This window comes from Penicillium riverlandense (assembly GCF_028828495.1).
Source record: "Penicillium riverlandense strain IBT 135883 chromosome Unknown utg000003l_segment0_segment0, whole genome shotgun sequence".
In the NCBI taxonomy this organism is placed as follows: Eukaryota; Fungi; Ascomycota; class Eurotiomycetes; order Eurotiales; family Aspergillaceae; genus Penicillium; species Penicillium riverlandense.
The window spans coordinates 87,674-110,596 of NW_026643196.1; the positions used below are offsets into that span (position 1 = coordinate 87,674).

General features: G+C 55.1%; 12 protein-coding genes across 12 annotated transcripts; 5 read left to right on the forward strand and 7 right to left on the reverse strand.

Annotated features, from left to right (window-relative positions):
- Positions 1–276: 276 nt before the first annotated feature.
- On the forward strand, positions 277–1,510 carry N7474_003634 (SDR family oxidoreductase; the record flags this gene model as incomplete). Its single annotated transcript, XM_057195049.1, has 2 exons — positions 277–690; positions 746–1,510. The coding sequence occupies 2 exons, from the start codon at positions 277–279 to the stop codon at positions 1,508–1,510; spliced, it is 1,179 nt and encodes a 392-aa protein (XP_057052445.1).
- Positions 1,511–1,971: 461 nt separating this feature from the next.
- Positions 1,972–3,597, forward strand: N7474_003635 (MFS transporter; the record flags this gene model as incomplete). Its single annotated transcript, XM_057195050.1, has 3 exons — positions 1,972–2,253; positions 2,309–3,070; positions 3,109–3,597. The coding sequence occupies 3 exons, from the start codon at positions 1,972–1,974 to the stop codon at positions 3,595–3,597; spliced, it is 1,533 nt and encodes a 510-aa protein (XP_057052446.1).
- A 620-nt stretch (positions 3,598–4,217) lies between these two features.
- N7474_003636 (uncharacterized protein) lies at positions 4,218–4,859 on the reverse strand (the record flags this gene model as incomplete). The annotated part of the gene is made up of 1 exon (XM_057195051.1): positions 4,218–4,859. One exon carries the CDS (start codon positions 4,857–4,859, stop codon positions 4,218–4,220), a length of 642 nt encoding a protein of 213 aa, XP_057052447.1.
- A 979-nt stretch (positions 4,860–5,838) lies between these two features.
- On the reverse strand, positions 5,839–7,272 carry N7474_003637 (caspase family protein; the record flags this gene model as incomplete). The annotated part of the gene is made up of 3 exons (XM_057195052.1): positions 5,839–5,864; positions 5,913–6,082; positions 6,143–7,272. 3 exons carry the CDS (start codon positions 7,270–7,272, stop codon positions 5,839–5,841), a joined length of 1,326 nt encoding a protein of 441 aa, XP_057052448.1.
- Positions 7,273–8,096: 824 nt separating this feature from the next.
- On the forward strand, positions 8,097–9,851 carry fbx15 (F-box domain protein; the record flags this gene model as incomplete). Its single annotated transcript, XM_057195053.1, has 1 exon — positions 8,097–9,851. One exon carries the CDS (start codon positions 8,097–8,099, stop codon positions 9,849–9,851), a length of 1,755 nt encoding a protein of 584 aa, XP_057052449.1.
- A 514-nt stretch (positions 9,852–10,365) lies between these two features.
- On the reverse strand, positions 10,366–11,827 carry N7474_003639 (DUF3712 domain-containing protein; the record flags this gene model as incomplete). The annotated part of the gene is given in 3 exon segments (XM_057195054.1): positions 10,366–11,079; positions 11,091–11,505; positions 11,568–11,827. The coding sequence occupies 3 exon segments, from the start codon at positions 11,825–11,827 to the stop codon at positions 10,366–10,368; spliced, it is 1,389 nt and encodes a 462-aa protein (XP_057052450.1).
- Positions 11,828–12,378: 551 nt separating this feature from the next.
- On the forward strand, positions 12,379–13,254 carry N7474_003640 (oxygenase MpaB family protein; the record flags this gene model as incomplete). Its single annotated transcript, XM_057195055.1, has 1 exon — positions 12,379–13,254. The coding sequence occupies one exon, from the start codon at positions 12,379–12,381 to the stop codon at positions 13,252–13,254; it is 876 nt and encodes a 291-aa protein (XP_057052451.1).
- Positions 13,255–13,451: 197 nt separating this feature from the next.
- N7474_003641 (uncharacterized protein) lies at positions 13,452–13,855 on the reverse strand (the record flags this gene model as incomplete). Its single annotated transcript, XM_057195056.1, has 2 exons — positions 13,452–13,496; positions 13,547–13,855. 2 exons carry the CDS (start codon positions 13,853–13,855, stop codon positions 13,452–13,454), a joined length of 354 nt encoding a protein of 117 aa, XP_057052452.1.
- Positions 13,856–15,818: 1,963 nt separating this feature from the next.
- On the reverse strand, positions 15,819–16,408 carry N7474_003642 (uncharacterized protein; the record flags this gene model as incomplete). The annotated part of the gene is made up of 2 exons (XM_057195057.1): positions 15,819–16,268; positions 16,307–16,408. 2 exons carry the CDS (start codon positions 16,406–16,408, stop codon positions 15,819–15,821), a joined length of 552 nt encoding a protein of 183 aa, XP_057052453.1.
- A 463-nt stretch (positions 16,409–16,871) lies between these two features.
- Positions 16,872–18,365, reverse strand: N7474_003643 (indoleamine 2,3-dioxygenase; the record flags this gene model as incomplete). The annotated part of the gene is made up of 2 exons (XM_057195058.1): positions 16,872–18,026; positions 18,075–18,365. 2 exons carry the CDS (start codon positions 18,363–18,365, stop codon positions 16,872–16,874), a joined length of 1,446 nt encoding a protein of 481 aa, XP_057052454.1.
- A 681-nt stretch (positions 18,366–19,046) lies between these two features.
- Positions 19,047–20,847, reverse strand: N7474_003644 (IscS subfamily cysteine desulfurase; the record flags this gene model as incomplete). The annotated part of the gene is made up of 2 exons (XM_057195059.1): positions 19,047–19,469; positions 19,663–20,847. Coding segments are annotated over 2 exons (1,608 nt in total), but the record flags the coding sequence as incomplete, so codon positions are not given.
- A 423-nt stretch (positions 20,848–21,270) lies between these two features.
- On the forward strand, positions 21,271–22,617 carry N7474_003645 (amphiphysin; the record flags this gene model as incomplete). Its single annotated transcript, XM_057195060.1, has 3 exons — positions 21,271–21,454; positions 21,510–22,541; positions 22,595–22,617. 3 exons carry the CDS (start codon positions 21,271–21,273, stop codon positions 22,615–22,617), a joined length of 1,239 nt encoding a protein of 412 aa, XP_057052456.1.
- Between the last annotated feature and the right edge of the window lie 306 nt (positions 22,618–22,923).

Below are 22,923 nucleotides of genomic sequence, written 5' to 3' on the forward strand. Positions count from 1 at the left end.
CTGCCGTTGGATAGGTATTAGTTGTCGGTGATGTCACATTGATTCAGTCAGTGCCTGAGTCGTCCACCCGTCCTTTGTTGGTTTGCATGATTCAAGATCTGGATCTAACCCATGTTGTTTACGCGGTGCAATAATAATAGTAATGAGGGGCAGAGAACAGGATTGTTTGTTGTTTTTCTCACAGACACACACACACACACACACACACACACACACACACACACACACACACACAGTCTCTCTCTCTCTCTCTCATCGATACTTGAAGCTACAATCATGCCAGACCCCACTAACCACGCCCTCGTCTTCGGTGCCTCGGGCATCTCCGGCTGGGCTGTTGTGAATGCTCTGCTCAACGACTATCCGGCCGCTGACACCTTCGCGCGAGTCACGGCCCTGACCCACCGTCCCCTTCCCCAGGAATCGTCGCAGTGGCCGCCCTCGGAGAAATTCCGGGCCATTGACGGCATCAACCTGCTGGCGGGCGAGCAGGCCGATCTCGACCATGCGCTGAAGCAGCGGGTGCCGGGCATCGACACCGTCACGCACGTCTACTTCTTTGCGTATGTCCTGAGCATGGAACCCGAACAGGAAATCAGCATAAATGTGGAGATCCTCCGGCGCGCCATGACGGCAATCCAAACTCTCAGTCCGAAACTCAAGTTTGTTGTGCTGCCAACGGGTGCCAAGGTCGGTCTCTGCATAGGTACATAGGTATCTCAATGCTGAATTAATTATTTGACAGGCATACGGGATCCATCTCCTCGATTACTTCCCCTTCAAAGACCAGGTTCCCCTGCGCGAGTCACTCCCACGTATCCCCGAACCCTTTGCCTCGCAGCTTTTCTACTACCCGCAGATCGATCTGCTGCAGTCGCTGTCCGAAGGAAAGAGCTGGTCCTACTGCACCGTGATGCCCGATGTGGTCGTCGGCTTTGTTCCCAACAACAACTACTGCTGCCTGGCACAGTGGCTAGCTCTCTTCCTGAGCCTGCAGCGTGAGATCTCTGGCGAAGGCGCCGAGGTCGCCTTCCCGGGGAACACGGAGACCTGGACGGTGAAGAGCAACGACAGCAACCAGGACGTGATCGCGCGATTTTCAATCCATGCCAGTCTGCATCCGGAAGTCAGCGCCGGCGAGCGGTTCAACATCACCGATAGCGCGGAGCCTTCGACGTGGAAAACCAAGTGGCCGATCCTCTGTGAGTACTTCGGGCTGAAGGGCGTTGCTCCGGACGGAACGAGCGTGGACCCGGTCCTGTTTCTAGCCGAGAACAAGGACAAGTGGTTTGCGATGGAGACCAAGTACGGACTGGAGACGGGCCGGGTGGCCAACAACCGCAGCTTCCCGTATCTACCGATCGGGATTCTCTCCATGATGAAGTGCGACCGTCAGCTGGACTCGACCAAGACGCACGCCGCGTGGGGAAAGGCAACCGAGGAGCTGGACGTGAAGCAGAGCTGGTATACGGCGTTTGATCGGTTCCGGAAGGCCAAGATTATTCCTTAGTTGTTTCGTCACAGAATATCATTGGGGGTGGGTACATAAGTTGTACAAGGTACTAGTCTTACTACTCAATGTATATAGATGGCCCTATAAGTACACGGAGCGTCGTCTTGAATGAGGAGGTGGTAACTAAGAAAGCTACTTGAGATAACTAACCAGTGCTTATTATTACTCCGTGCAGTCCTCGGTGACTGCGGTGGAATATTCCAAACTTGGGAGGATGATGTTGCGCCAACGGATGTACTCTACCGGTTGAACTGGCACGTTGACTGTGTCCGGTTGTATAGTTACCTCAATGCCGGTGCCGGGATGGATGTAGCGCGCGACCGGCGAGGGAGCCACCGATGATTGGTGGAGGGAAAGCGCGACCGGGCGACCAGGATGTAGCGAGGTACTAAGCTCAAACCACTTTTCTGTTCTGAAGATGAAAGTAACTATCCTTTGTACAAGTCTCCGTACAAGCAATGCCCGACCCGGAGGACCAGATCATGGAAAAGGATCGCACAAACGACAGCGACAATGCCACCATCCGCCGGGACCCCGAGGATCGGCCCAGTCCCAATCATAATCTGGAGCTGTATTCGGTCTTCACCGTCGGCCAGAAGAGAGCCATCGTCACCATGGGTTCGCTGGCCGCCTTCTTCTCGCCCTTGTCCTCGAGCATCTACTTGCCGGCCCTCGATACCATCTCCCACTCGTTGAACATCTCCATCTCCCAGGTCAATCTGACCGTCACGACATACCTGGTAGGTCCATGAATACAACCGTCAGGCTCACTGGTTGCTAATCGATCATTTGCAGATCCTTCAGGGTATTGCGCCCATGCTCATTGCCGGGTTCTCCGACTCGGCCGGCCGCCGACCAGCCTATATCATCTGCTTTACGATTTACCTGGCTGCCAACCTGGGTCTGGCCCTGCAGAACAGATACCCGGCACTGATGGTGCTCCGCTGCCTCCAAAGCGCAGGCAGCAGCGGCACCGTCGCGCTAGCCAACGGTTTAGTGGGGGACATGATTACCTCTAGCGAACGAGGCTCGTACATCGCGTTTGCCATGATTGGAAGCATGCTGGGGCCGTCGCTCTCTCCCGTGATCGGCGGCTTGATCAGTCAGTTTGCCGATTGGCACTGGATCTTCTGGTTTCTTCTCATCTTTTCGGGTGTGTTCTTTGCCATTCTCGCCCTGTTCCTGCCCGAGACATGTCGCAAGGTCGTCGGTGACGGCTCTATTCCACCGCCGTGCTTGAACATGTCAGTATCCGACATGATCCGCCACCGCAAACGCCGCGAGAAGGGTCTCGAACCGGACCCGGAGAAAGTCGAAGAGGTGCGAAAGAAGTATGCGCTCCGATTCCCGTCGCCCATTCCGACACTCAAAGTCGTTCTGGATTTGGAAACGGCGGTGGTACTTTTGACGACTGGATCCTTGTTTGCGGGGTTTTATGCTGTCATGACGGGTGCATCAACCTCCTTCCATGAGGTGTATCACTTCAACAACATCCAGGCTGCCTTGATGTATATTCCCATCGGCGCGGGGGAGTCCTGTCGGCTTTCACGACCGGACGTATCGTGGACTGGAACTACCGCCGGCACGCGAAAAAGGCAGGGCTCCCCGTCATCAAAAACGTGCGAGCTGATATCTCCAACTTTAACATCGAGCGGGTTCGGCTGGAAGTCGCTCTGCCGCTCTATTATCTCAGTAATATCACCATGCTGGCCTATGGCTGGGTGCTGGGCCACAAAGTCAACCTGGCCGGCCCTGTCATTCTTTTGTTTCTGGCCGGTTGGACTCTGACGTCCACCTCGCAGGTGTTGAATGCTTTGATGGTGGATCTCTGGCCGGGGAAGTCTGCCACCGCAACCGCAGCAAATAACTTGTTCCGCTGTGAAATGGGTGCGGTGTCTTCTGCCGTGATCAGTCCCATGATCTCTGCCATGGGTCGGGGGTGGGCATACACCACGCTGGCATTCCTCTCGATTGCGCTGTCGCCCAGTTTGTGGCTGGTTGCGCGCAATGGGATGGGATGGCGACAGAAGAGAAACAAGAGGGAAGAGGCGAGGCAAGAAGCGAAAGCCAACCGAACCACGTAGGGACGACGACGATGATGACGATGTTAGCTTAGAACGGTACACACCTACCTGCATAGCTATTGATTTCTCTGTATAGAAAGATAATAATGTACATGTCTTGCTCCCTCCGTTGATCCAGATATTTTTAGCCTGTAAGCAAGCTTGCGTCCGATCTGACGCACGCCCGGCCCACTCTTGGCTTGCAGCCGTGGCGCAGTTAGCGTGGATGAAAACGAAAAAAAAAAATCAATTCAGTACAATTCAATAATCTATAAACGTGTATTTCCACGGTCACCGTATAGTGTACAGTGTATAATGTTTAGGAAATGTATAGATGATTCAGTGTGCCGGAAAGTATTTCCCAGACGCCAAGCTATGCACAACGCCTCGATCGAGTCGAAAAAGAGATCAAAAACAAACTCTGCAGAGAAAAAGAAATCCCCATCCAATGCATCCAGATACATAGTGACACGGTCGATGTTGAATAGAAATCAGAAAATTAACAATAATGTGGCTCCGAACACCTTGTTCCCTTTTTGATTGATGGATGGGATCGTCGCTGCAGCCGGTACATCATGCTGCCCCGTCGATCTTTGAAAGAAATTCTCCATGTCGAATAATATCAATCACATCGTTCACCCCTAGATGAAAGAAGCCTGACTCCGGCCGGCCCGATGAAGGGTCGATGATCCGATCAGGTTGGGTGAGGAAATACTGGCTGTCGGAGGTGCTGGCGCCTTGGAGTGCCGCCAGCTGGAGATGCGGCGGGTGAGGCGCCGACTCAGCCGACGGGGCGGTGACGACCAGGCATCAAAGGACATGATGGACATGGGCCGGGACCGTGGTGCTGCACTCGCCGTCATGGAGGTCTGGGGGCGCGGGCACGAATCCTCCGCAGTGTTGCTGCCGTCGAACAAGAACAGAGTCGAGCGCCGCTTGAGCTTGTCGGCGGTGGCCCGCACGTCTAGCTGCAGCGAGTAGTCTTCCTTGATTTCATCCAGGGCGTGAGAGACTCGGCGCAACAGTTTTGGTGGTCTCTCGACGAAGGATGGAGGCCGTTGTTCGAGGCCATACATCTGCAGTGGTGTCGAGTCAATGCCCTCGTCTACCGGGCTGGAGTAGAAGCGGCGGCATTTGGGTGCCGTCGTATCTCGGCGGGGGCGCTGCGAACCCAACGATAGTGAAGAGGCGGGCTGGGGGTGCCGGTAAGGTGAGCGGGAAGGCTCGCCAGAGGACGAGCTGGAGCTTTGGCTCGAGACATCGGTAGAAGATGATGTCAACATAGTGTCGGAAGCGATGGGAAGAAAGTGATGGTAGTGAGGAAAGAGTAAGAGAAAGGAAAGGAGGAAAAGAGTGGTCCGATCGAGTTTCAAAAGCTGATGTCGAATTCGGAATAAGACTAAGAGTGGATCTTCTCTAAGACAGCGCTGTTAGTTCGTCTTAACTAGCGGCCTGTGTAACATGTAGATGACAGGTAATTTCATACCTTTCTGATTCCTAGACGAAAATAGACGGAAGGATTTTCTTCATCGATGATTTCGGATCTGTTGGGGGCGCGGCATCCTAGCAACGTGCTTCGTCCGAGCTCTCTGTGCGCTCCGTCGTCGGCGTATGCAAGTCAACCGAACTTTGGTAAAGATGCGCTTCCACGGTTCGTACCGGGATCGTAGCGATGCCGGTGCTCATTGGGCCGATTAGGGGCAGTGGCGGGTTTAAACGCAAGGCGCCTACGTATACACTGGATACTACGTACGGAGCTACGACGCGAAACCGAGAGGAGATGCATAAATCATTATGACAACTATAAACCCAACCAACACTCCGAACCACAATAATAATGGGTTTCACGCCCGCTGCCATCTGAAACAGCGCCCGGCGATCCCAGTGAGTTTTTACGAGTGGGGATAGTTCGCCTAGTGGGATGGGGCCGGATGGAGCCCGAAGGACAAACCAGACGCCGCAGAAGTGTCGTGAACATGGTGATCCGCATTTCAGGGGTTACGACCGGGAGTTCAAATCTTGATTAACTATTTTATCCCCCGTGACTAAGTTATTATGTACATAAAGACCATGGCCAGCAATAGCCCAACTATGAAGCCAAAATGTGTAATATATAACATCCACGGAGTACAACGCGCATAGATAGGGGCCCGGTCCCTGGCCCTCGACCATCGTTGCACAAATCCACGGGACTCCGGCTGCGGCTGCGTGCATTGCAATTCTCCGGAAAACGCCCTTATTATGTGAAACACAATGCATTGATTACATCACAAAGCGCAGGTTGGTGTCTAACCTTCGAGTCAGCCGGGGTCATGGTGGCATCGCAGGTCGCTTACCAAGTGGATGGCTGCAGCTCAGCTGCGGCTTCTGGGTGTATTTTCCATCGAGCTCTGATCGGATGGTGTTCAACAGTTGTAAGTAGCTCTGCTGTGGCCACTGCTGCAGCGATTTGATAAACGCCCAGCTCAAGGCGCCCCGCGCCTGTCCTTCCTGAAACGTATCCGCCCTAGTAGTGGGGGGACGGTGAGTATTCACTTGGCTTCCGGTCATTAGGGAAAGTACTTACGACGTCTGGGTGTCCTTGGACCCCGAAAACATCACTACATCGGCCGGCGAGGTCTTGGTCTGGAGAGTGCGCTCGCGTGCAGATCCGCCGTTGGCGGCTTTCTTGAAAAAGCCAATGGCCGTCGACGCGACACTAGACAGATCACCCTGTCCGTATGAGGTCAGCACACTGAAGAGGTCCTGGGCGGCCTCCTTGGCCAGGTTTGGCTCCTTTAGTACTCCCTGTGTGGAGTAGATGTACGGAAGGTCCAACGCCGTGCCGGAGTGACAGGAGTCAAAGATAGCCGTTAGCCGCACACCAGGCCGCAACGGGCGAACCATAATCGCATGCATATCGTCGTCCACAATGTGGCCGGCCACGCGGTAGTCGACCGGGTAGATCACATCGTCGTACCCGTCGTCTTCGTCGCCGTCCAGGTCTGGCGTGCGACCGCCGTGGCCAGAAAAGTGGATAAAGAGCGAGTCATGCGGCTGTGCATCCCGGACCAACCACTGCATGGCACGGATGATGTTGGCCTTGGTCGGGATGCTCATGGGATTGCGCTGGTCGTCGGTGAGGATAACCATGTCCTCCCGGCGATATCCGAAGCGCTGGTTGAGGAATGTTGACATGTTGGTGACGTCGTTGATGCATCCGTGCAGCGAATTAGGCTGTCCAAAGTAGTTGATGCCAATTAGCAGAGCCTTGCGGCGGCCCGTACAGAGCGAATACTGGAACTGGTAATTGGATGGCGCCCCCACCCCAAAGTGTTGGTACCCCTGGGGCGGGCGCGGCGGTAGTTTTGGTGATGAGGTCCGGGGAGGTTCTGGGATGATCCTGTTAGTCTTGCCTGCGCCACTTGAGGGGAGGAGCATACCATAGCGAGGAGCGCCTAGATACTGTTGGGGAGGTGGCGGCTGCGGCGAAGGCGGATGGCCGTACGGGGATGGAGGTGGTCGTGCATGAGCCGGAGGGGAATAGCCACCAGGAGCATAGGGACTCGGAGGGTGCCCCGGTGGCGGGTAGGGCGAATGAGGGGGCCAGTGATATGGCGATGGCGGAGGCTGGTAGGGCTGCGGCGGATGCCATTGCGGGGGAGGTTGTTGGGGAGGACCATCCCACGGTGGTGGTCCTAGCGGCGGATAATACATCAATAACGAGACCAGCAGGATACAGGTGAGATGCCGAGTAAGAAAAACAATCGCATGGCGTGGAAAAGTTCACCCGGCTGGGATGGCACAGGGCTGGCTGACGGGTGGGTCGCACAAACACAGGCTGGTTGTGAGGACCGAAGTCAGAGCCCGAGTCAAAGGGACAACAAGAGCGGTCCGGAAGAGCCGTCGGCCACAATTGCGTGTTCCCAGAGTCCAGTGAGCGTGGGAATCGACTAGAGTAAACAAGAGTATAGTAGGCAGCGACAAATCAGGGACGGCTGACGTGTGGTGCAGTCCCGTGACTGCCAGGAACACGAAAGAGAGAGAAGAACCAAAGACAGTACGACCCAGTAGTATTAAAATCGGTATGGTACCTATTTCTGGATTCTTTGCCACCAGACCGGTTGGTTTTCAGCCGCATTCTCAACATTCAATAGGCAGTAGCGTAGGTCGTGAGGGCAACTCCGCTCGAGCAGAGCCGCACGCCCGCCCCAAGTCCGCCTGAGCGCCACTGATACTGACTGGGGCACGAGGCTCTTCCAAGTGCGGCTCAACTGGCCGGACATTCATTAAACCCCTCCCCTCTTCGTGCCAGACAGATCGATAAGACAATGCCCTCCTTTTGTCTCCCTGCTCGCTGCAATGACGGCGTTCCCGCCACGCTTGGATTCCCTCCCCTTCGATGTTTTTTATCAGATCGCGACCTCACTGGATGACTGCGACCTCATCCACTTGAGTCGCACGAACAGATCCCTTCATACGTCCACCACCAGTGATCTAATTGCTCGCAAAACCGTCGAGGTAAAGAAACTCGTCCCAAAATGTCCCCGTCGCCAGCTGACAGGGTTGCGCAGAATGGCTTACTACACAGCAAAGAGGGTCAGGCCGCCCAGGTGGCTCAGGCCGGCTTTCGCAAGGCTGTTGGGCACCGGTTCGACATTCACGAGGCGGTGGCAACTGCCTCGCCGTATTCTGTTTCAGTGTTAGCCTATGGGGCGGGTTTTCTCTACCGTCAGGGCGTACTCTGTTATCGCGTGCGCCAGGAGATCCGGGTTCTGGACGTCCATGGTGTCGCCCGCCAGGAACGCGTGCTGAACTTGCGGGATGTGATTCCCCGCCTCCTGGGTCCGGTTTCGGTGGCAGAGACACAAGTCTCGCTGCTCCACTATAACGATGGAATCCTGGCCTTCCGATTGCACGGAGCCGCATCGGATGACTCGCTGGTGGTTATCGATCTCGGACGCCGTGCAGACAACAATACAAAGCGCCGACGGCTGTTGTTTCACCGACGTGTGCCTCCGTCCATACCAATCGTGGTGCGTCACAGTCGGTCGTATCTCTGGTATGGAATGTTCACGGCGATGGGCAGCTCGGAAGGTGTCTGGTCCATTGTTGGGATGAACTTGGCGACAATGAACAAGACCGAGTGTGCCCTTCCGGGCGTCATGGCCGGGGATCTCGGCCAGACGCTGTGTTTCGAGATGTACCAAGATCACCTCTACGCGGTCTCAACCCAAACCCAGCTGGATGACGAGGAGGACTTCTCATCTTTCTACTATTGGATCTGCCTCACACCAGGCCATCAGGGCCGCCCGTGGCATGGCCGTCTCTGGCGCCGCGAGCACCGCGAAGGCCCGATCAACGAAATGTGGACTGATCTCTCGGTGCGCACCGACGAGACGACCGGCCGGCCGGTCATCCTTGAGTGCCGCCGTGAGTGGCGGGATGGCAAGAGCGAGAATCATCGCACTTACTACACACAGTCTCTTCCTAGTCCCTCCGAAGCGCTGGTCAGCCTCCCTCAGGGCTTTTGCACAGCCTCCTCGGACACCTCAGACTCCGACAACTTCGATGACCCACTTCTCAAACCCTTTGCTGTCAACCCCCAGCCAAACGACCACAGGCCCGAAAAGCGGCTACGCCAACATTATCATCCCGAATACGAGCCAGGCTCGAACCCTGCGAAGCGACATGACTTTATTGCCGCTCGCACAAAATACCGTGGCTACCATCTCGCCGGAGCTACCTTTGTAGACTTGGTCAACGACCCAGCACCACACGCTGATGGCGTGCGGCCGCGCGATAGGCTGCGGTTGCGGACCGTCTCTCGGAAGCGTAGGTGTCCGGTTGATGAGCTTGGCGAGGAGGGGCCTCAGGGCTTGCTGTTCCAGCCAACGCACACCAACGCAGACGGCCGTCCTGTCGACGGCTCTGAAAAGAGGTATATCTCTCGTGGCATACACCTGTGGCCTGCCGATGACGCGCCGGCTGCGCTACAGCAGCTCCTCTGTCCCAACCATAATGCTGGCTCGGTGCGGGCCGTCTCTGATGACCGCTCACTACTCTACTCTGTCTCCTGTGAGGGATTGCCGCCAGACCACCAAGCCCTAATTCTCATCAGTTTCGACCCATCTATTCGCTTCCCCACTCTGACCTCTCTCCGCACCCTCCAAACACCTCCGTTTGGACCCCTCTGTGCTGTAGAACCGCCTCAGTCACCACAGTCCACTTCCTCTGGTGTGCATGAAGCACCGGCTATGTACCTTGCTCTTCGCCGGGGATATTGGCTGCGTTGATAGGTATAAATCATCTAATAGTGAGATGAGCAGATATATTGCCCGAAAGTGCATAGTAATTGCTAGGGAGTAATACACCACTAGCTTCAATATAATCCATCAAATCCAATCCGACAGAGCACCTCCATGCAAAGCCCCAAGACTAGTACGCACGTAAGAGCCAATGCCGCTGCGAAATGTATATGTACTTGACAAATGATAATCAAGATACTAGTTATATATTTATGTATTATTATCTTCTGTACCGTCTTCCCCAGATCGGGCATGCAGCATCGGCTCGCTTTCTATATACACAACACGCGAGCACTACCCACGCACCCCTCACTCAGGGAGCCGGGTGGACAGGAATATAAACAGGGAAAAAAAAACCCCTTAGGGAACGAAGGACCATACCAGTGGAACAAAAGAAAGAAAAACTCCGAACTCAATCAGCCACAGTGGCCATGCCTCAGGCAAGGGGAATCACAAAAAAGGTCGTCTCGGCATCAGCGGCGCATCCTGACAGACAATGCATTTACGGCTCACCTGCTGCATCCTTCGAATACAGCTTGGCCAGAGTATTGATCATGGCGTCGCGCTTGACTGGGTGCTCGTTTTTGAAGGTGTCGCGCACGGCCACGTTCTGCTTCAGGTGAGAGGCTAAAGCGCTGGTATTGAGTGAGCCCAGCATTCCGCCGCTATTGCTCTTGAAGTCCTGCCCAATCTGTGTGAGATTCAAGCCGCCGTTGTGGGTGAGACGATGAATCGTGTTCTTCAGGATGTCGGCGACGCTGACCACGGCCGTCAGGGGCAATTCGTGCATCGCCTTGGTGTAGTATGGCACCTCAGTGCCATTCCAAACCACGGATCGTGTGACGGTTTTCAGGGCGAGATTCCCGTTCTTGAGGGCCGAAGCTTGCGATTTGAGCACCTCAGAAAGGTGGCCAATCACGGTGGACAGGCTGAGGACGCCTTTCAGGGGGAAAGTGTTGTTCCCAGGCTTCAGTTCGATGTCGGTCAGAGTGGCATTGCCAATGACCAGGTCGCCGCTGTAGATGTCCAGCACGATGGTGCCGATCTGGAGAGTCAGCACTGACGGGTTGGGAAGCATTGCGTTGCCGACGAGATTGGTGCCATCGGCTTCTGGCTTCAACAGGAGTGCACTGTCAGAGATGCTGAACCCCTCGAACTTGTTGAGCGCTGCAGGACGGTCAGTATGCGTGTGGGATTGAATGCACAGGAGAACCCACTGGGAGAGACAATGGTCTTATCCATGACGACGTGGGATTTCAGGACCCCAAGGAACGAATTGGTATCGCCATGGACGGACAGCCCGGCTGCCTTTTCGAACACCACGTTGTGGACATACTGGTCCCAGGTGCTCGAGTTGTGAAAGGGCGTGTAGTGAGAGTCGACGCCCAGGGTGGTATTGCCCTTGATGGTTTGGCCCGGGATTGTGATATCACCCCAGTAGTTCTGGGCCCCGAGGTCGTGAACGTACAAATTCAGCGTAATGGGTTCAATGCGGACGGGCAACGCAATCTTCAGGTCCAGCGCGGACTGCAGGGTCAGGATGACCGAGTCCGGCCTGGGCTGCATGACGGCCGCATTAACCAACAGGAGGTCGGACTTGTTGACCACAAGCTGCGAAATGGCGGGGATACAGATAAGGAAGCTGGTCACGGAATGGTTAGCACATCGTGATGGGACGAATTAGGGCTTCATCACGCGACTCACAAGATAGGGAGGAAAATGGCGAGGAAAACGACATTGCCGACCAAATACAGGCACCAAAAGCGTTTCCAATGGCGCTGTAGTTTCTCCTTGCGCTTGAGCTGCCGCGTCTCCAACGACAGGCCGCCGGCCGACGCAGTCTGCTCGAGCTGGGAGCCCTCGTCGACGCCCTTGGCAGGCAATGGCCCGCGATGCAGGCCTAACGAGTACTTGGCATCATTGGAGCTCAGGTAGGAAGGCCGGTCGTCGATAGTCTTGCCCATGGTGACGGTCTGGCTGTCCAACGGAGGGGAAGGGAGGGAGGAAGCCAGAGATGGGCCGGGGAGGGTATATGTATACACTAACCGGTGGGCTGGAGCCGAAGTACGACCCAGCGCACCAGAGAGAAAAATAAGACCCCCGTCATTTTTGCACGGGGAAGGCCCTTCGTCTCCCTTCGCCCCGTTGTCGTTAGTTACGGTTAGTCCGGGGGGACCAGGGACTGCGGTGGAACCTGTTAGTGTCGGAGCAGGCTTCCCCTGTATGGCCAGACCCACGAGCAAGCCCAAGCCCCGGTGCCCAAAGCGGCCGCGATCAGCAGCCTGGGAGATGGCGATCTACTGCGAACCGCGGCTGGTTGTCATTCTCGAGGATAGGAGATCCCTTCACATGGGCACCGTCGCTTGGCTGAGCTCGGGCGCACGAATTGACACCAGTCCGGATTTTTTGCCTTCTGGGGTCCGGGGTGTGGGGACTGCTATGATTCTGCTTCTTTTTCATTATCTTCTCACGCCCCCAAGCCCGGTTCTACAGAGTACTCACTACGACTGTCGACATGGCCACCGTCTCGAACCCCCCGTCGCCCCTGACCTCCCAGGAGGGCAACGAGGCGTACCACATCACCACTGACTCCAGCCGCCTACACGCCCTGGAGCAGCTGGAGATCCTCCCTCAAATCCTGCAAGAAGGCATCCTGTTCGCGGGATCGGGAGCAGCTCTCTTACTCCAGGCGGCCATGCCAGCGATGCGTCAGGATAATCCTGGCCCGGACGCCCTGGCGACGGAGCTGCTGGAGGCTCTCCAGGCGCACATCAGCTACATCTCTTGCCTGGTGTTTGGCAGCCGGACCGAACGCAAGACGCTCTTGGACATGCTGCACCGCGGCGAGGCACCGCTCATGGGCGGCGGCCGCTCGAACCGGTTCGCCGACCAGCCGGAGCTTCAGACGTGGATGGCAGCCACACTCTACGCCACCTCGACCGACTTCTACCAGCGCGTGTACGGACGCGTCGACTACCGCACAGCTCAGCGCGGCTACGACGAGTTCACCCTGCTGATGAACTGCCTGGGCATTCCCTCGGGCGCCTGGCCGGCAACGCGGCAGGCCTTCTGGTCGTACTGGGATGACCAGGTTACCCGACTAACCGTCTCGCCCGACGCCGCCCGTTTCGCGCGCGACATCCGCGAGAGCAAGGACATGCCGCCGTGGGTGCAGCGCATGAAACCGTTTCTGCGCGCCGTGACGATCGAGATGCTGCCGCCGCAGCTGCGTGACGGCTACGGCCTGCACTCGACTGCCACCACACGTTTTCTGTACCGCTCGTGGATGGGCTTCTCCGTGGCGGTCTACCCGGCCATGCCCGCCAAGATGCGCTCGTACCCGCTGCGTTTCTATCAGGACCGTCTCCGCGAGAAACTGAATGTTGTATGAGGACGGACGGGGATGGCAATCTTGTGTTTCTGTATATACCCAAATGCGTGACGAGATAATGGAGTTTGTAATCAGATTTTTTCCTTTTTTTTTTTTGAATTTGTATGTACACTCTTTCCATGCCAATTATTACTGTATCAACACAAGAACCCGAAGTCGTAAATTCATATCCCAAGTCACCAATCTAGGTAATCAATCTAGGTAAAGATAGTGCCGAGAAGCTGGGACACATCCGCAACCAACTACAGACATGATTAGCTTGCGATTGTGATAAGCCAGATACAATACATACCGGAGTGGCATCACCAATCAAAGTGGTCGTATTTTGCACGAATTCCGCGGTCAGGAGAGTGTGCGCATTGTTCAGGATATCCTGCAGGATATTGAGATTGTCGTCGGACAGCAGCTTGGCCGCGTTGCCGATAATGGTGTCGAGATTGTCGACATTCGTTTGCGTGAGCAGGCCCTCCGCACTGCTCAGGAGCTCCAGCAGTCCCGTGGAAGGCTCAGGGGCGGGCGCAGCGACGGGGTTGGGCCGGGCCTCAGGGGACGCCAGCGCCAGCGGTGCCAGGGCGAGGAGGAAGAGGGGACGGAAGTGCATGATTGTGGTGATGATTCTGTTGGTGTCCGGGGTTGTAAGAGAGAGAATCAGATCATCAGCGCTGCTTTTTCTTTCTCTCCGTCAAAGTCTTATACGAGAAAGGGGCCGCGCAGGAAGGCCCCCACTTAATCTAGGCCAGAATCCTTGGGTAGCAAGCCGCTAGGTTAGCTAGCACAGACCGTTTGCCCGAGCCATGTTAGGCCCACTAAAGGGGAATTCTGGCAGCTGGGACGCGGGTGCTAGAGGAGACTAAAATGACCGAGGTCGATCGCGATCTCCCATGTGAATTCATTATTGGTGTCCCCGGAAAATGCTCGCTTGCAACAGCCCAAAAACCAAAGCGGCTCTCCGCATCTCCACCGGGCTCACCCCGGACGAACCCCGAACGGTAAAAGATCAACCCCGAGTGGACAATCCCCGCCTCTTCGGGTTAGAACAGGACGCCACCAATGAAAAACAAGGATTGGCCGAGCAATTCATGTGATGCTCTCGTTGCGGTGTCATGTCCGATGGACAACGGCTGTGGGTGAGTTAGGGTTCAGCAATTCTCATGGTCAGGCCTGTGAAAATTAAATTGATGTCATTTCTTGTTGCTTGCACCCCTCCCAACTGGTTGCGCAGATTATCCGACAGTTTTTACAGGATGTGCAGGACTCCACATACGTAGCCCACCGACGACAGAGGTGGATAGGAAATAGACCAATCGGGTATTAGACAACTACGATCACATTCATCATCTGAAGACAGGATTTTTTCGATGAAAATCTAGAACTGAAAGTCCTTCCCGTTACGGAGAAAAACTCACGATTGTAAGTTTCACGCTTTCTAGATTTGTTTAATATGAGAGCTTGTAACTAATTGTTAAGGAACTTGATGTTAATCTCGATCGGATGTATAAGACTACATATGGACGGTATATACTCTCTACAAAGAGTCCACCACCGCATGGGCCTGTAACTACTACCGCCTAACCATAACAACAGAATATTCTTGAATGCTGGCTGGTTATTCTTGGTACCCTTTATGGATTCGTCGTAATTCTGTCTTGCTCTCTCTCCTTCCGTGTACACGCTGTCGTGATGTTGCGCGTTCTTTTCCCTTGCGCTCGATTCTGCATCCTCCAGCCGTAGCTGGAAATCCTGTTTTGTTTCCCATCTCCCAATCCCATCGTTGACATGATAGTAACATTCAGACTTCCCGTCTTCGGCGCCGCCCTAAAACCTTTCAATCCTTCCTGCCATTGGTCTTTGTTTAATTTCGAAATGGGACACTGATATCCAGACATATGCAAGATACCACAAACTTTCTGTTGCTATTGCAAAAATAAAGGCTACGAAGACTCTCTTCGAGAAGGGATCAGCCAAGCAGCCACCCCGTCGCTGCCTTGATAAAGGTTGCCTGGCCCGTCTCTTGTCATGGGCGAAGCCAAAATCTCCCTCATATGCTACCTCCAAGTCTCATAATTTCACCATAACCAGGTTCACGAGTTGATCATTCCAGACACCTTTGCAAAAGTCCTGAATATGACATTTGCGGGGTATACTCCCGAGTATCGGCAAGAGTCTTGATACCTTGGACGCTCCGCTGTGACATAAGGGGTGTTTCTGAACCAAGAATGCAACCGCTGGGACCGAGGTCGCTTAGTTGGCCCGAGGATCAGCAGGGTCAGATGCATCTCGATCGGATGTGCGAAGCCGACATGCAGGTGGCCGACAAGCGAGATGCCAGTGTTGCACCGTCGCAGTGATCATCGTGTTGATCTGCAGTATATAAATTAGGGCTAACGGGACTACACAAAGAAGACTCTAGGTGGCATGCTACTACTACTACGGGATAATGATGATTAGATGCAAGAATAAATCAAGATAAATGATCGATCAAATTTGGATATCATAGCTCATTAATCATATCAACCCATCAAGTCTGGGTCCAAATCGTAAGACTGCATCTCCCCAGACAAAGCCTAGTAACCGCCCTTCTTCGCCATATCAGCCTCCGCACCGCGCTGTCTCACTTTCCCTTCATCATGCATATCGCGCCACTTCTGTTCCTCCTCGCGGTCGCCCGCAACGGCAGCCTGGATGCCACCGACGGCGCCCTGCGCGCGGTCCGCGATACCCTGACCCCAGTCCTTAAGCTGACCCTTTGCCTCAGCCTCCTTGCCCGCAGCATTCTGCTCAACGCCCGCACGGCGCAGGTTCTCATTTCCGATCATGTTTCCCACGGCCTCCTTGGTCGAGCCGACGGTCTGGTCCCATGAGGCAGAGCTGCGGCTGGGATCGTCTTTGGCGGTTGCGCCGGTGTTTGGGTCTGCGGCGAAAGGACCAACCTTGGCGGTTGTGTGCGAGGCAGTGTGCTCGTCTTTGGCTTTCTGGATGTTCGCGTCGGCTTGGCTCTGGATGGGCGTTAGTAGCTGTGGAAGGATAGTGGGGAAAGAACGAGAGTATTTACCTGGGTGGAAGAGTCGCCAGTCACGGCGCCCATGGCACGCTGGGCCGCGCCAGTGGCCTGGTCCACGTAGGACTTGAGAGTGGAAGAGTTGCCCTCAGACATGTTGATAGAAGATAGTTCAGAGTTGGTAGTGAAGATGTCAAGGTGGTGGATGAAGTAGTCGTAGTTGTAGGGGAAGAACTTTAGCCCAGACAAACAGTACTTATATACAAAACACCACCACCATCATTGCCACTTCCAAGGCACTCGTTGATTGTGGTTGGAGAAATCACGATATCAATGACATCATAGCTGTGATGTCACTCCTGCCCGATTCGCAACAAAAGAAGAATTCTAGACGAACAGCCACATGGATCTACAGTAAACAGGAACGCGAATAATGATGATGGAGTGGCAAAAGGTTGAATCTATTCTGTAATCGTAGTCTTTCATGTCTTTAAACGCCATACTTCCCACTGCGCCTGGCTCGAAAGTCAACAACCCACACAGTTCAAATGCGATAACACGCTGAACAGAAAGACTAATTAAAAAAAATAAAAATAAAAAAAAACATATCTAAGTCTTTTCACCAATGGCAGATCCCTCCTTCACTGTCGTCCGCCGTCCAGGTGCCACAGAGACCTACCACTTCCAGATGGCCGTCTGGTTGTTCTCCGACTTTACTCAACGCTGCTGAGAGGGCATCTGCAGGACCGTTGCTCAGCAATCGTCGTGCCCATGCATCAATAGCCGGTTCTCCCGTCTCATCCCGCGCCTGTTTCAAGAATGGGATGAGTGCCGTGCCACCCGTCCCGCGCAATTTCTTGCTGTCTGGTGGAGCAGCTGTAGCCAGGTTCTTGGCCTCGGGACGACGGCCGGGACTAATAGACTGTGATGCGCGTCGCGCACCCCGCGAGGGCACGATAATGTAGCGCGAGACGATCTGGATGTGCTTGTCGCGCAATGCGCGCAGCATGGCCAGACAGGCATCGTAGGCCAGTCGTAACGCAGGGTCGGTCCGCCGGGCCTCAACGTACTCGCGGATGTTGGCCACGGAATCGATATGCTCAAGGAACCGGCGGTGCGGCCCAGGCATGTATGCGCGCATCTCGTGGATAAAACCGTGTCGTGATTTCGGGCCATCGTCATTCGTAGCTTGGTCGTTGCGGGATACCCCCGTTGGTCGATGCTCCACTCCAAGGATGATGTCGAAGAACTGAATCAGCGAGCTTTGCGCATTGCTTCCACCGCCGTATTGGCGGTATTCCGGGACGCCATGGCCGTCATCGTACAACAATCCCTTGGGCAGTCCGGCATCGGCCATGTTCTTGCTGCCAGCCAGATATGGTCGGATACGGTGGTAGAAGATGTACGGATCACAGTTGTCGTACATGCGCTGCAGCAATCCGCCAATCTCATCCAACATTTCTGCCAATCGTTCCAAGCAGTCGGTTACCACGCGGCTGTCCCCTACTCGCGCAGCCGCAATAGCCCGCAGCATCAGTGGAATGGACGGGGCGCCTCGGGCCTCGATGGCGACCGAGACTAGGTAAAACCATTGTTCGTCGAGGGATCCGGTGAAGGTATGCAGACACGCAAGATTATCCAGGTCGTCGGCTGGCTCGTCGGGAAATATCGGCTTGTAGTTCCAGAGACACACGCCCGCGTATGTCGCCACAGGGGGTACTTCCAGGTGCTCACAGACTTCGAATAGAGGCACCGTTAGTTGAGGAGGAATTTTCTATTCACCATTAGCATCTCGATTTCCATCTGTTCAAAATTATCATACCTCCGCAGGCCGGTCGCCACTCCACACATATCCGTGTAAAATGAAAACCAACACAACATATGCCCTCCGCCATTCTGCATCCGTGTGTAGATGTGAAGTTGAGAGAACGGGCAGGCGATCCACCATCGACCGCACACGTCTGCTCAAAATGAGCGGCTGCAGATTCTGGACGATGGCCTCCCACTTGGCGTAATATGGGTCTGGCAGAACTCCCAGGGGCGGCTCCGGGGAGAGGAAGCCATGGCCTGGTGAGATGCCGTAGTCGGTCGGCGAGGGAATTGGAGGCAGCATGTCGGGAGAAGGAAAAAAAAAGAGAAGGAAGAGAAGGATAGAGAAATGGCGAGGGCGACGGAAATGGCAAGAGACGGCACGTGCCCCGTCAGTCGTCGCCACCGGTCATGGATCAGATCAGTGAGGATAAGATGAGATGGGAGAGTGATAACGATGAAAACAGGGAGTGATGGAAGAGAGAACACAATAGGAGAGAGAACACAATGGAATAGTTTAGTCGTGTCCGGGGAAACCTTCTCTTATTTGGGTCCGGAGCAGAACGGAAGCGGGCGAAGATGGGAAAACGTTAATTATTTATCAATCATGTATTTCTAAGCCGGAGGTATCGGCCGGTGGGAGGGGGGAAAATTTCCTATAGGCTTGGGCCCAACTCTGACAGCGGGTTATTACATATTGTTGGTTAGGTCCGATATAGGACTAGAATAAGATAGTAGTGGTGTCGTCCAGTTAGTCTCTCGTTCGGGTCTGCGGTGAACGGATGATCGACACCGGGCGGTGCTCGATCGGGAAAATGATGTTACTGGGGTATGGACGAACAACCGAGGATGAAGTAATAAATGGCAATTTGGGATTCATTCTGTACAGGAATTCGGGCAATGCATGAGGGGTGTGGCTGGTAGTTGCTATTTATTACAGAATCCAACGCCGAACGGGAGAGGTTGCTTTTTCTCGAGAATCAAATCAGTGCTGGCTCCACTCGATCGTGTTCAGATCAATGCCCTCTTGCACCAGCTCCCACAGCGGGCTCAGTTCCCGTAGGAAGTGCACGCGTTCCTGCACCGCCTTGAGCACGTAGTCAATCTCCGCGTCGGACGTGAATCGCCCAATGCCGAACCGGATGCTGCTGTGCGCGCTCTCGTCGCTGCTGCCCAGGGCACGCAACACGTAGCTAGGCTCCAGCGAGGCCGAGGTGCAGGCGCTGCCCGAGGACAGTGCAATGTCCTTCAGTGCCATGAGCAGGGACTCACCCTCCACGTAGGCAAACGAAATGTTCACGCAACCGGGGTAGTGGTGTTCGGGGTCGCCATTCAGCGTGGTGTGCTCCATGGACAACAGTCCCTCGCTCAGACGTTTCGACAGGCGCTCGATGTGCTTGGTGTCGTACTAGAATGACTGTCAGTATGGGCTGATTCGAGGCTTTACAACAAGCATTTTTGGTCCATAGCTCATCACCCCTGCGTTTTGCTTCACCGACGCTGGACATATACCCGAAGGGTATGAAGCTACCGCCCACACATCTCGGCTATACTTTTGCAGTGTATAATCACGGCTAACAAGATAAAAGAATCGAACTTACTTCCATATCCTGACTGGCGAGTCGGCATGCCTCGCCGAACCCCACAATCAGATGCGGCGCCAGCGTTCCACTGCGCAGGCCGCGCTCCTGGCCACCGCCGGAGATGATAGGGTCAATACGAACACGAGGGCGACGACGGACGTAGCACGCGCCCATGCCCTTGGGGCCGTAAATCTTGTGGCTGGAGATGGACATCAAGTCGATGTTGAGCTTGTTCACATCCAACGGGATCTTGCCGAACGCCTGCGCGCCATCAGTGTGGAAGAAGACCTTCTTCGACCGGCACAGCCGACCAATCTCCTCCAGGGGCTGGATGACACCAATCTCGTTGTTCACGGCCATGACGCTGACGATGCAGGTCTCCGGGCGCAAGGCAGCCTCCAGGTCCTCCATGCGGATCAGCCCGTTGTTCTGGACGGGCAGATAGGTCACCTCAAAGCCCTCATCCTGCAGGTGACGACAACTGTCGAGCACGCACTTGTGCTCGGTCTGGGTGGTGATGATGTGCTTCTTCTTGCCAGAGCGACCGAAAAACCGCGCCACGCCCTTCAAGCTCATATTGTTGCTCTCCGTCGCGCCGCTGGTGAAAATAATCTCCTTGGGGTCGGCTCCAATCAGGTTGGCGACGTGCTCGCGCGCCTTTTCCACTGCCTTGTCCGATTCCCAACCGTAGGCGTGCGTGCGCGAGTGCGGGTTGCCGTAGATGCCGGTGAGGTAGGGGAGCATGGCGTCGAGAACACGAGGATCGAGTGGGGTGGTTGCTTGCATATCGAGATAGATGGGCCGGGTGCCCTGGTCCATGACAGTGGCCTGCTTCAGGATGCCAGCCGAGGGACTCATGGCGGCATCCCCGGAGACCGCCGACCCGGGCAAGTCGACATTCTGGGGCGCGATGCCGGCCTTCTTCATAAACGACTTCTGCTCCTCCTTGATGGCGGTCTCAACGTTGACCTGGGCCTGTCCGGCCTTGGTCTCGGTCACATAGGACCGGTTGGTAGCGCGGTGCATTGCGGTGGCAACGGGTCGGGAGAAGGGCGCTCTTTGGCCGGACGAGGCCAGACGCCGGGAGCAGGCGCGAGATGCCTGCCTCCAGGCAGCGGGAGCGCTCGACATGATGTAGATGATGATTGATGATGTTGTTGTATGGGATGTGTCGAGGGGATGACTAGAAGACACCGGACCGGGCTTTTGGTTATGTTATCTGATCTCGGCTCGGGGTTTTCTTCCCTGGTTAGTCCGGTGGGTGTGATGCCTGAGGCAGCAACGGGTCATAGTAGTTACCTGTACCGTCCCTAGGCACCGACCACTCCGAGCAGGGTAAAGCAGCAAGGACCTCGCACAGTTAGGGAAGTAGTATGGTCAGGCTGCAAGGATCGTGATAATAATAATAATGGCCCAATCACCTATTCCGCTGCCTATTATACTTACACGAGTCCATATTATTTGATCGCTGCGCCACAACCTTCCGAGTCCCGCCACAGGCATCATCGTCGCATCCCAGCAAAAAGTCTTATGTCATAGAAGGGATCGCCAACTTTTCTCTTGCTTCCTTCCCTTCCGCCTTCACACTCTCACACACTCTCACTCCCACACTCACCTCCCGTCACCATGAGTTTCAAGGGCTTCCAAAAGGGCCTCGCGCGCGCCCCGCAGCAGTTCAAGGTCAAGTTCAACATCGGCGAGCATTCCTCAGATCCCGTCTACTCCGACGCCGAGCGCCGCTTCCAGGAGCTTGAGACCGAGACCAAGAAGCTACACGACGAGTCCAAGAAGTACTTTGACGCCATCAATGGTATGTCCGGCCCTAGATCACACCCTCTCACCTACCACTAACATCCGTCTCCCAGGCATGCTGAACCATCAGATCGGATTCTCCAAAGCCATCGCCGAGCTGTACAAGCCCATCTCCGGACGTGCCTCCGACCCCAACTCCTACAAATTCGAGGGCAACCCCGAGGGCATCCAGGCCTGCGAAGATTACGAGACCATCGTGCGCGAGCTGCAGGAGGCGCTCGCCCCGGAGCTGGAGCTCATCGACAGCCGGATCATCAACCCGGCTGACCAGCTGCTCGAGGTGATCAAGGTGATCCGCAAAGTCGCCGTCAAGCGCGACCACAAGAAACTCGATTACGACCGCCACACGGCCTCCCTGAAGAAGCTGGAGGAAAAGAAGGACAAATCTCTCAAGGATGAAAAGGCGCTGTACAAGGCCGAGAATGACGTCGAGCAAGCAACGCAGGAGTACAACTACTACAACGATCTGCTGAAGGAGGAGCTGCCCAAGCTGTTTACCCTCGAAGCCGAGTTCATCCGCCCACTGTTCCAGTCCTTCTACTATATGCAACTTAACGTCTTCTACACCCTGCACGAGCGCATGCAGGGCATGCAAATCCCCTACTTTAACCTGGACTTGGATGTCGAGGAGGCCTTTGAGCAGAAGCGCGGCGACGTGAAGGAGCGTACCGAGGCCCTCAGCATCGTCCACTTCAAAACTAAGGGTACCGTTCGTCGTTCGGACTCCAAGCTCAAGCCTGGGCTGCGTGGGTCGGACAGCAAGAGCTCGATGAACCGTGCCCGCTCTTCCTCCAATACCGGAAGTCCTCCGCCGCCGTACTCGTCTGCTGTCAGCCCCAACAGTCCTTCCGGTACCTTTTCCGACGCAGCCAAGAGCAAGGGTGCTCCGCCGCCACCACGGGCGAAACCCTCGCATCTCAGCCAGCACCCGGCCGAGACCGTGACTGCATTGTATGACTACGAGGCCCAGGCTCATGGAGACCTTGGTTTTTCTGCCGGTGATGTGATTGAGATTGTTCACCGTACGGATAATCAGAACGAGTGGTGGACGGGTCGGGTCGATGGCCGCGAGGGCCAGTTTCCAGGTGAGTATGCAGCCAACCTCTCTTCAAATTCGCCAGCTAATGATTTCCTTCAGCCAACTACGTGCAATTGCATTAGCATCGGGTATTGCGGTTCTTTCTTTCAGGTTTTTATTCTATCCTTTCTTTCTTTCCTCTGGGCTGCTTCCGGTACATGTGCTGTTATACATAGAGCGTTTATCTGTAAATATTCCACCATTCTTAATTCGATTCACTGCCTGAGCTCGGCTCTACCACCTATCACCTTCTGTCCCAAATACCGACGACTTGAGACGAAAGCTCTCCTTACCCTGTCGCACCTCATCCATTCCCGTCTTGCCTCCAGACGCCTCGTTTGGCGACACAGGGACATCAGATACAGTATACACCGCTAATATTCTACGAA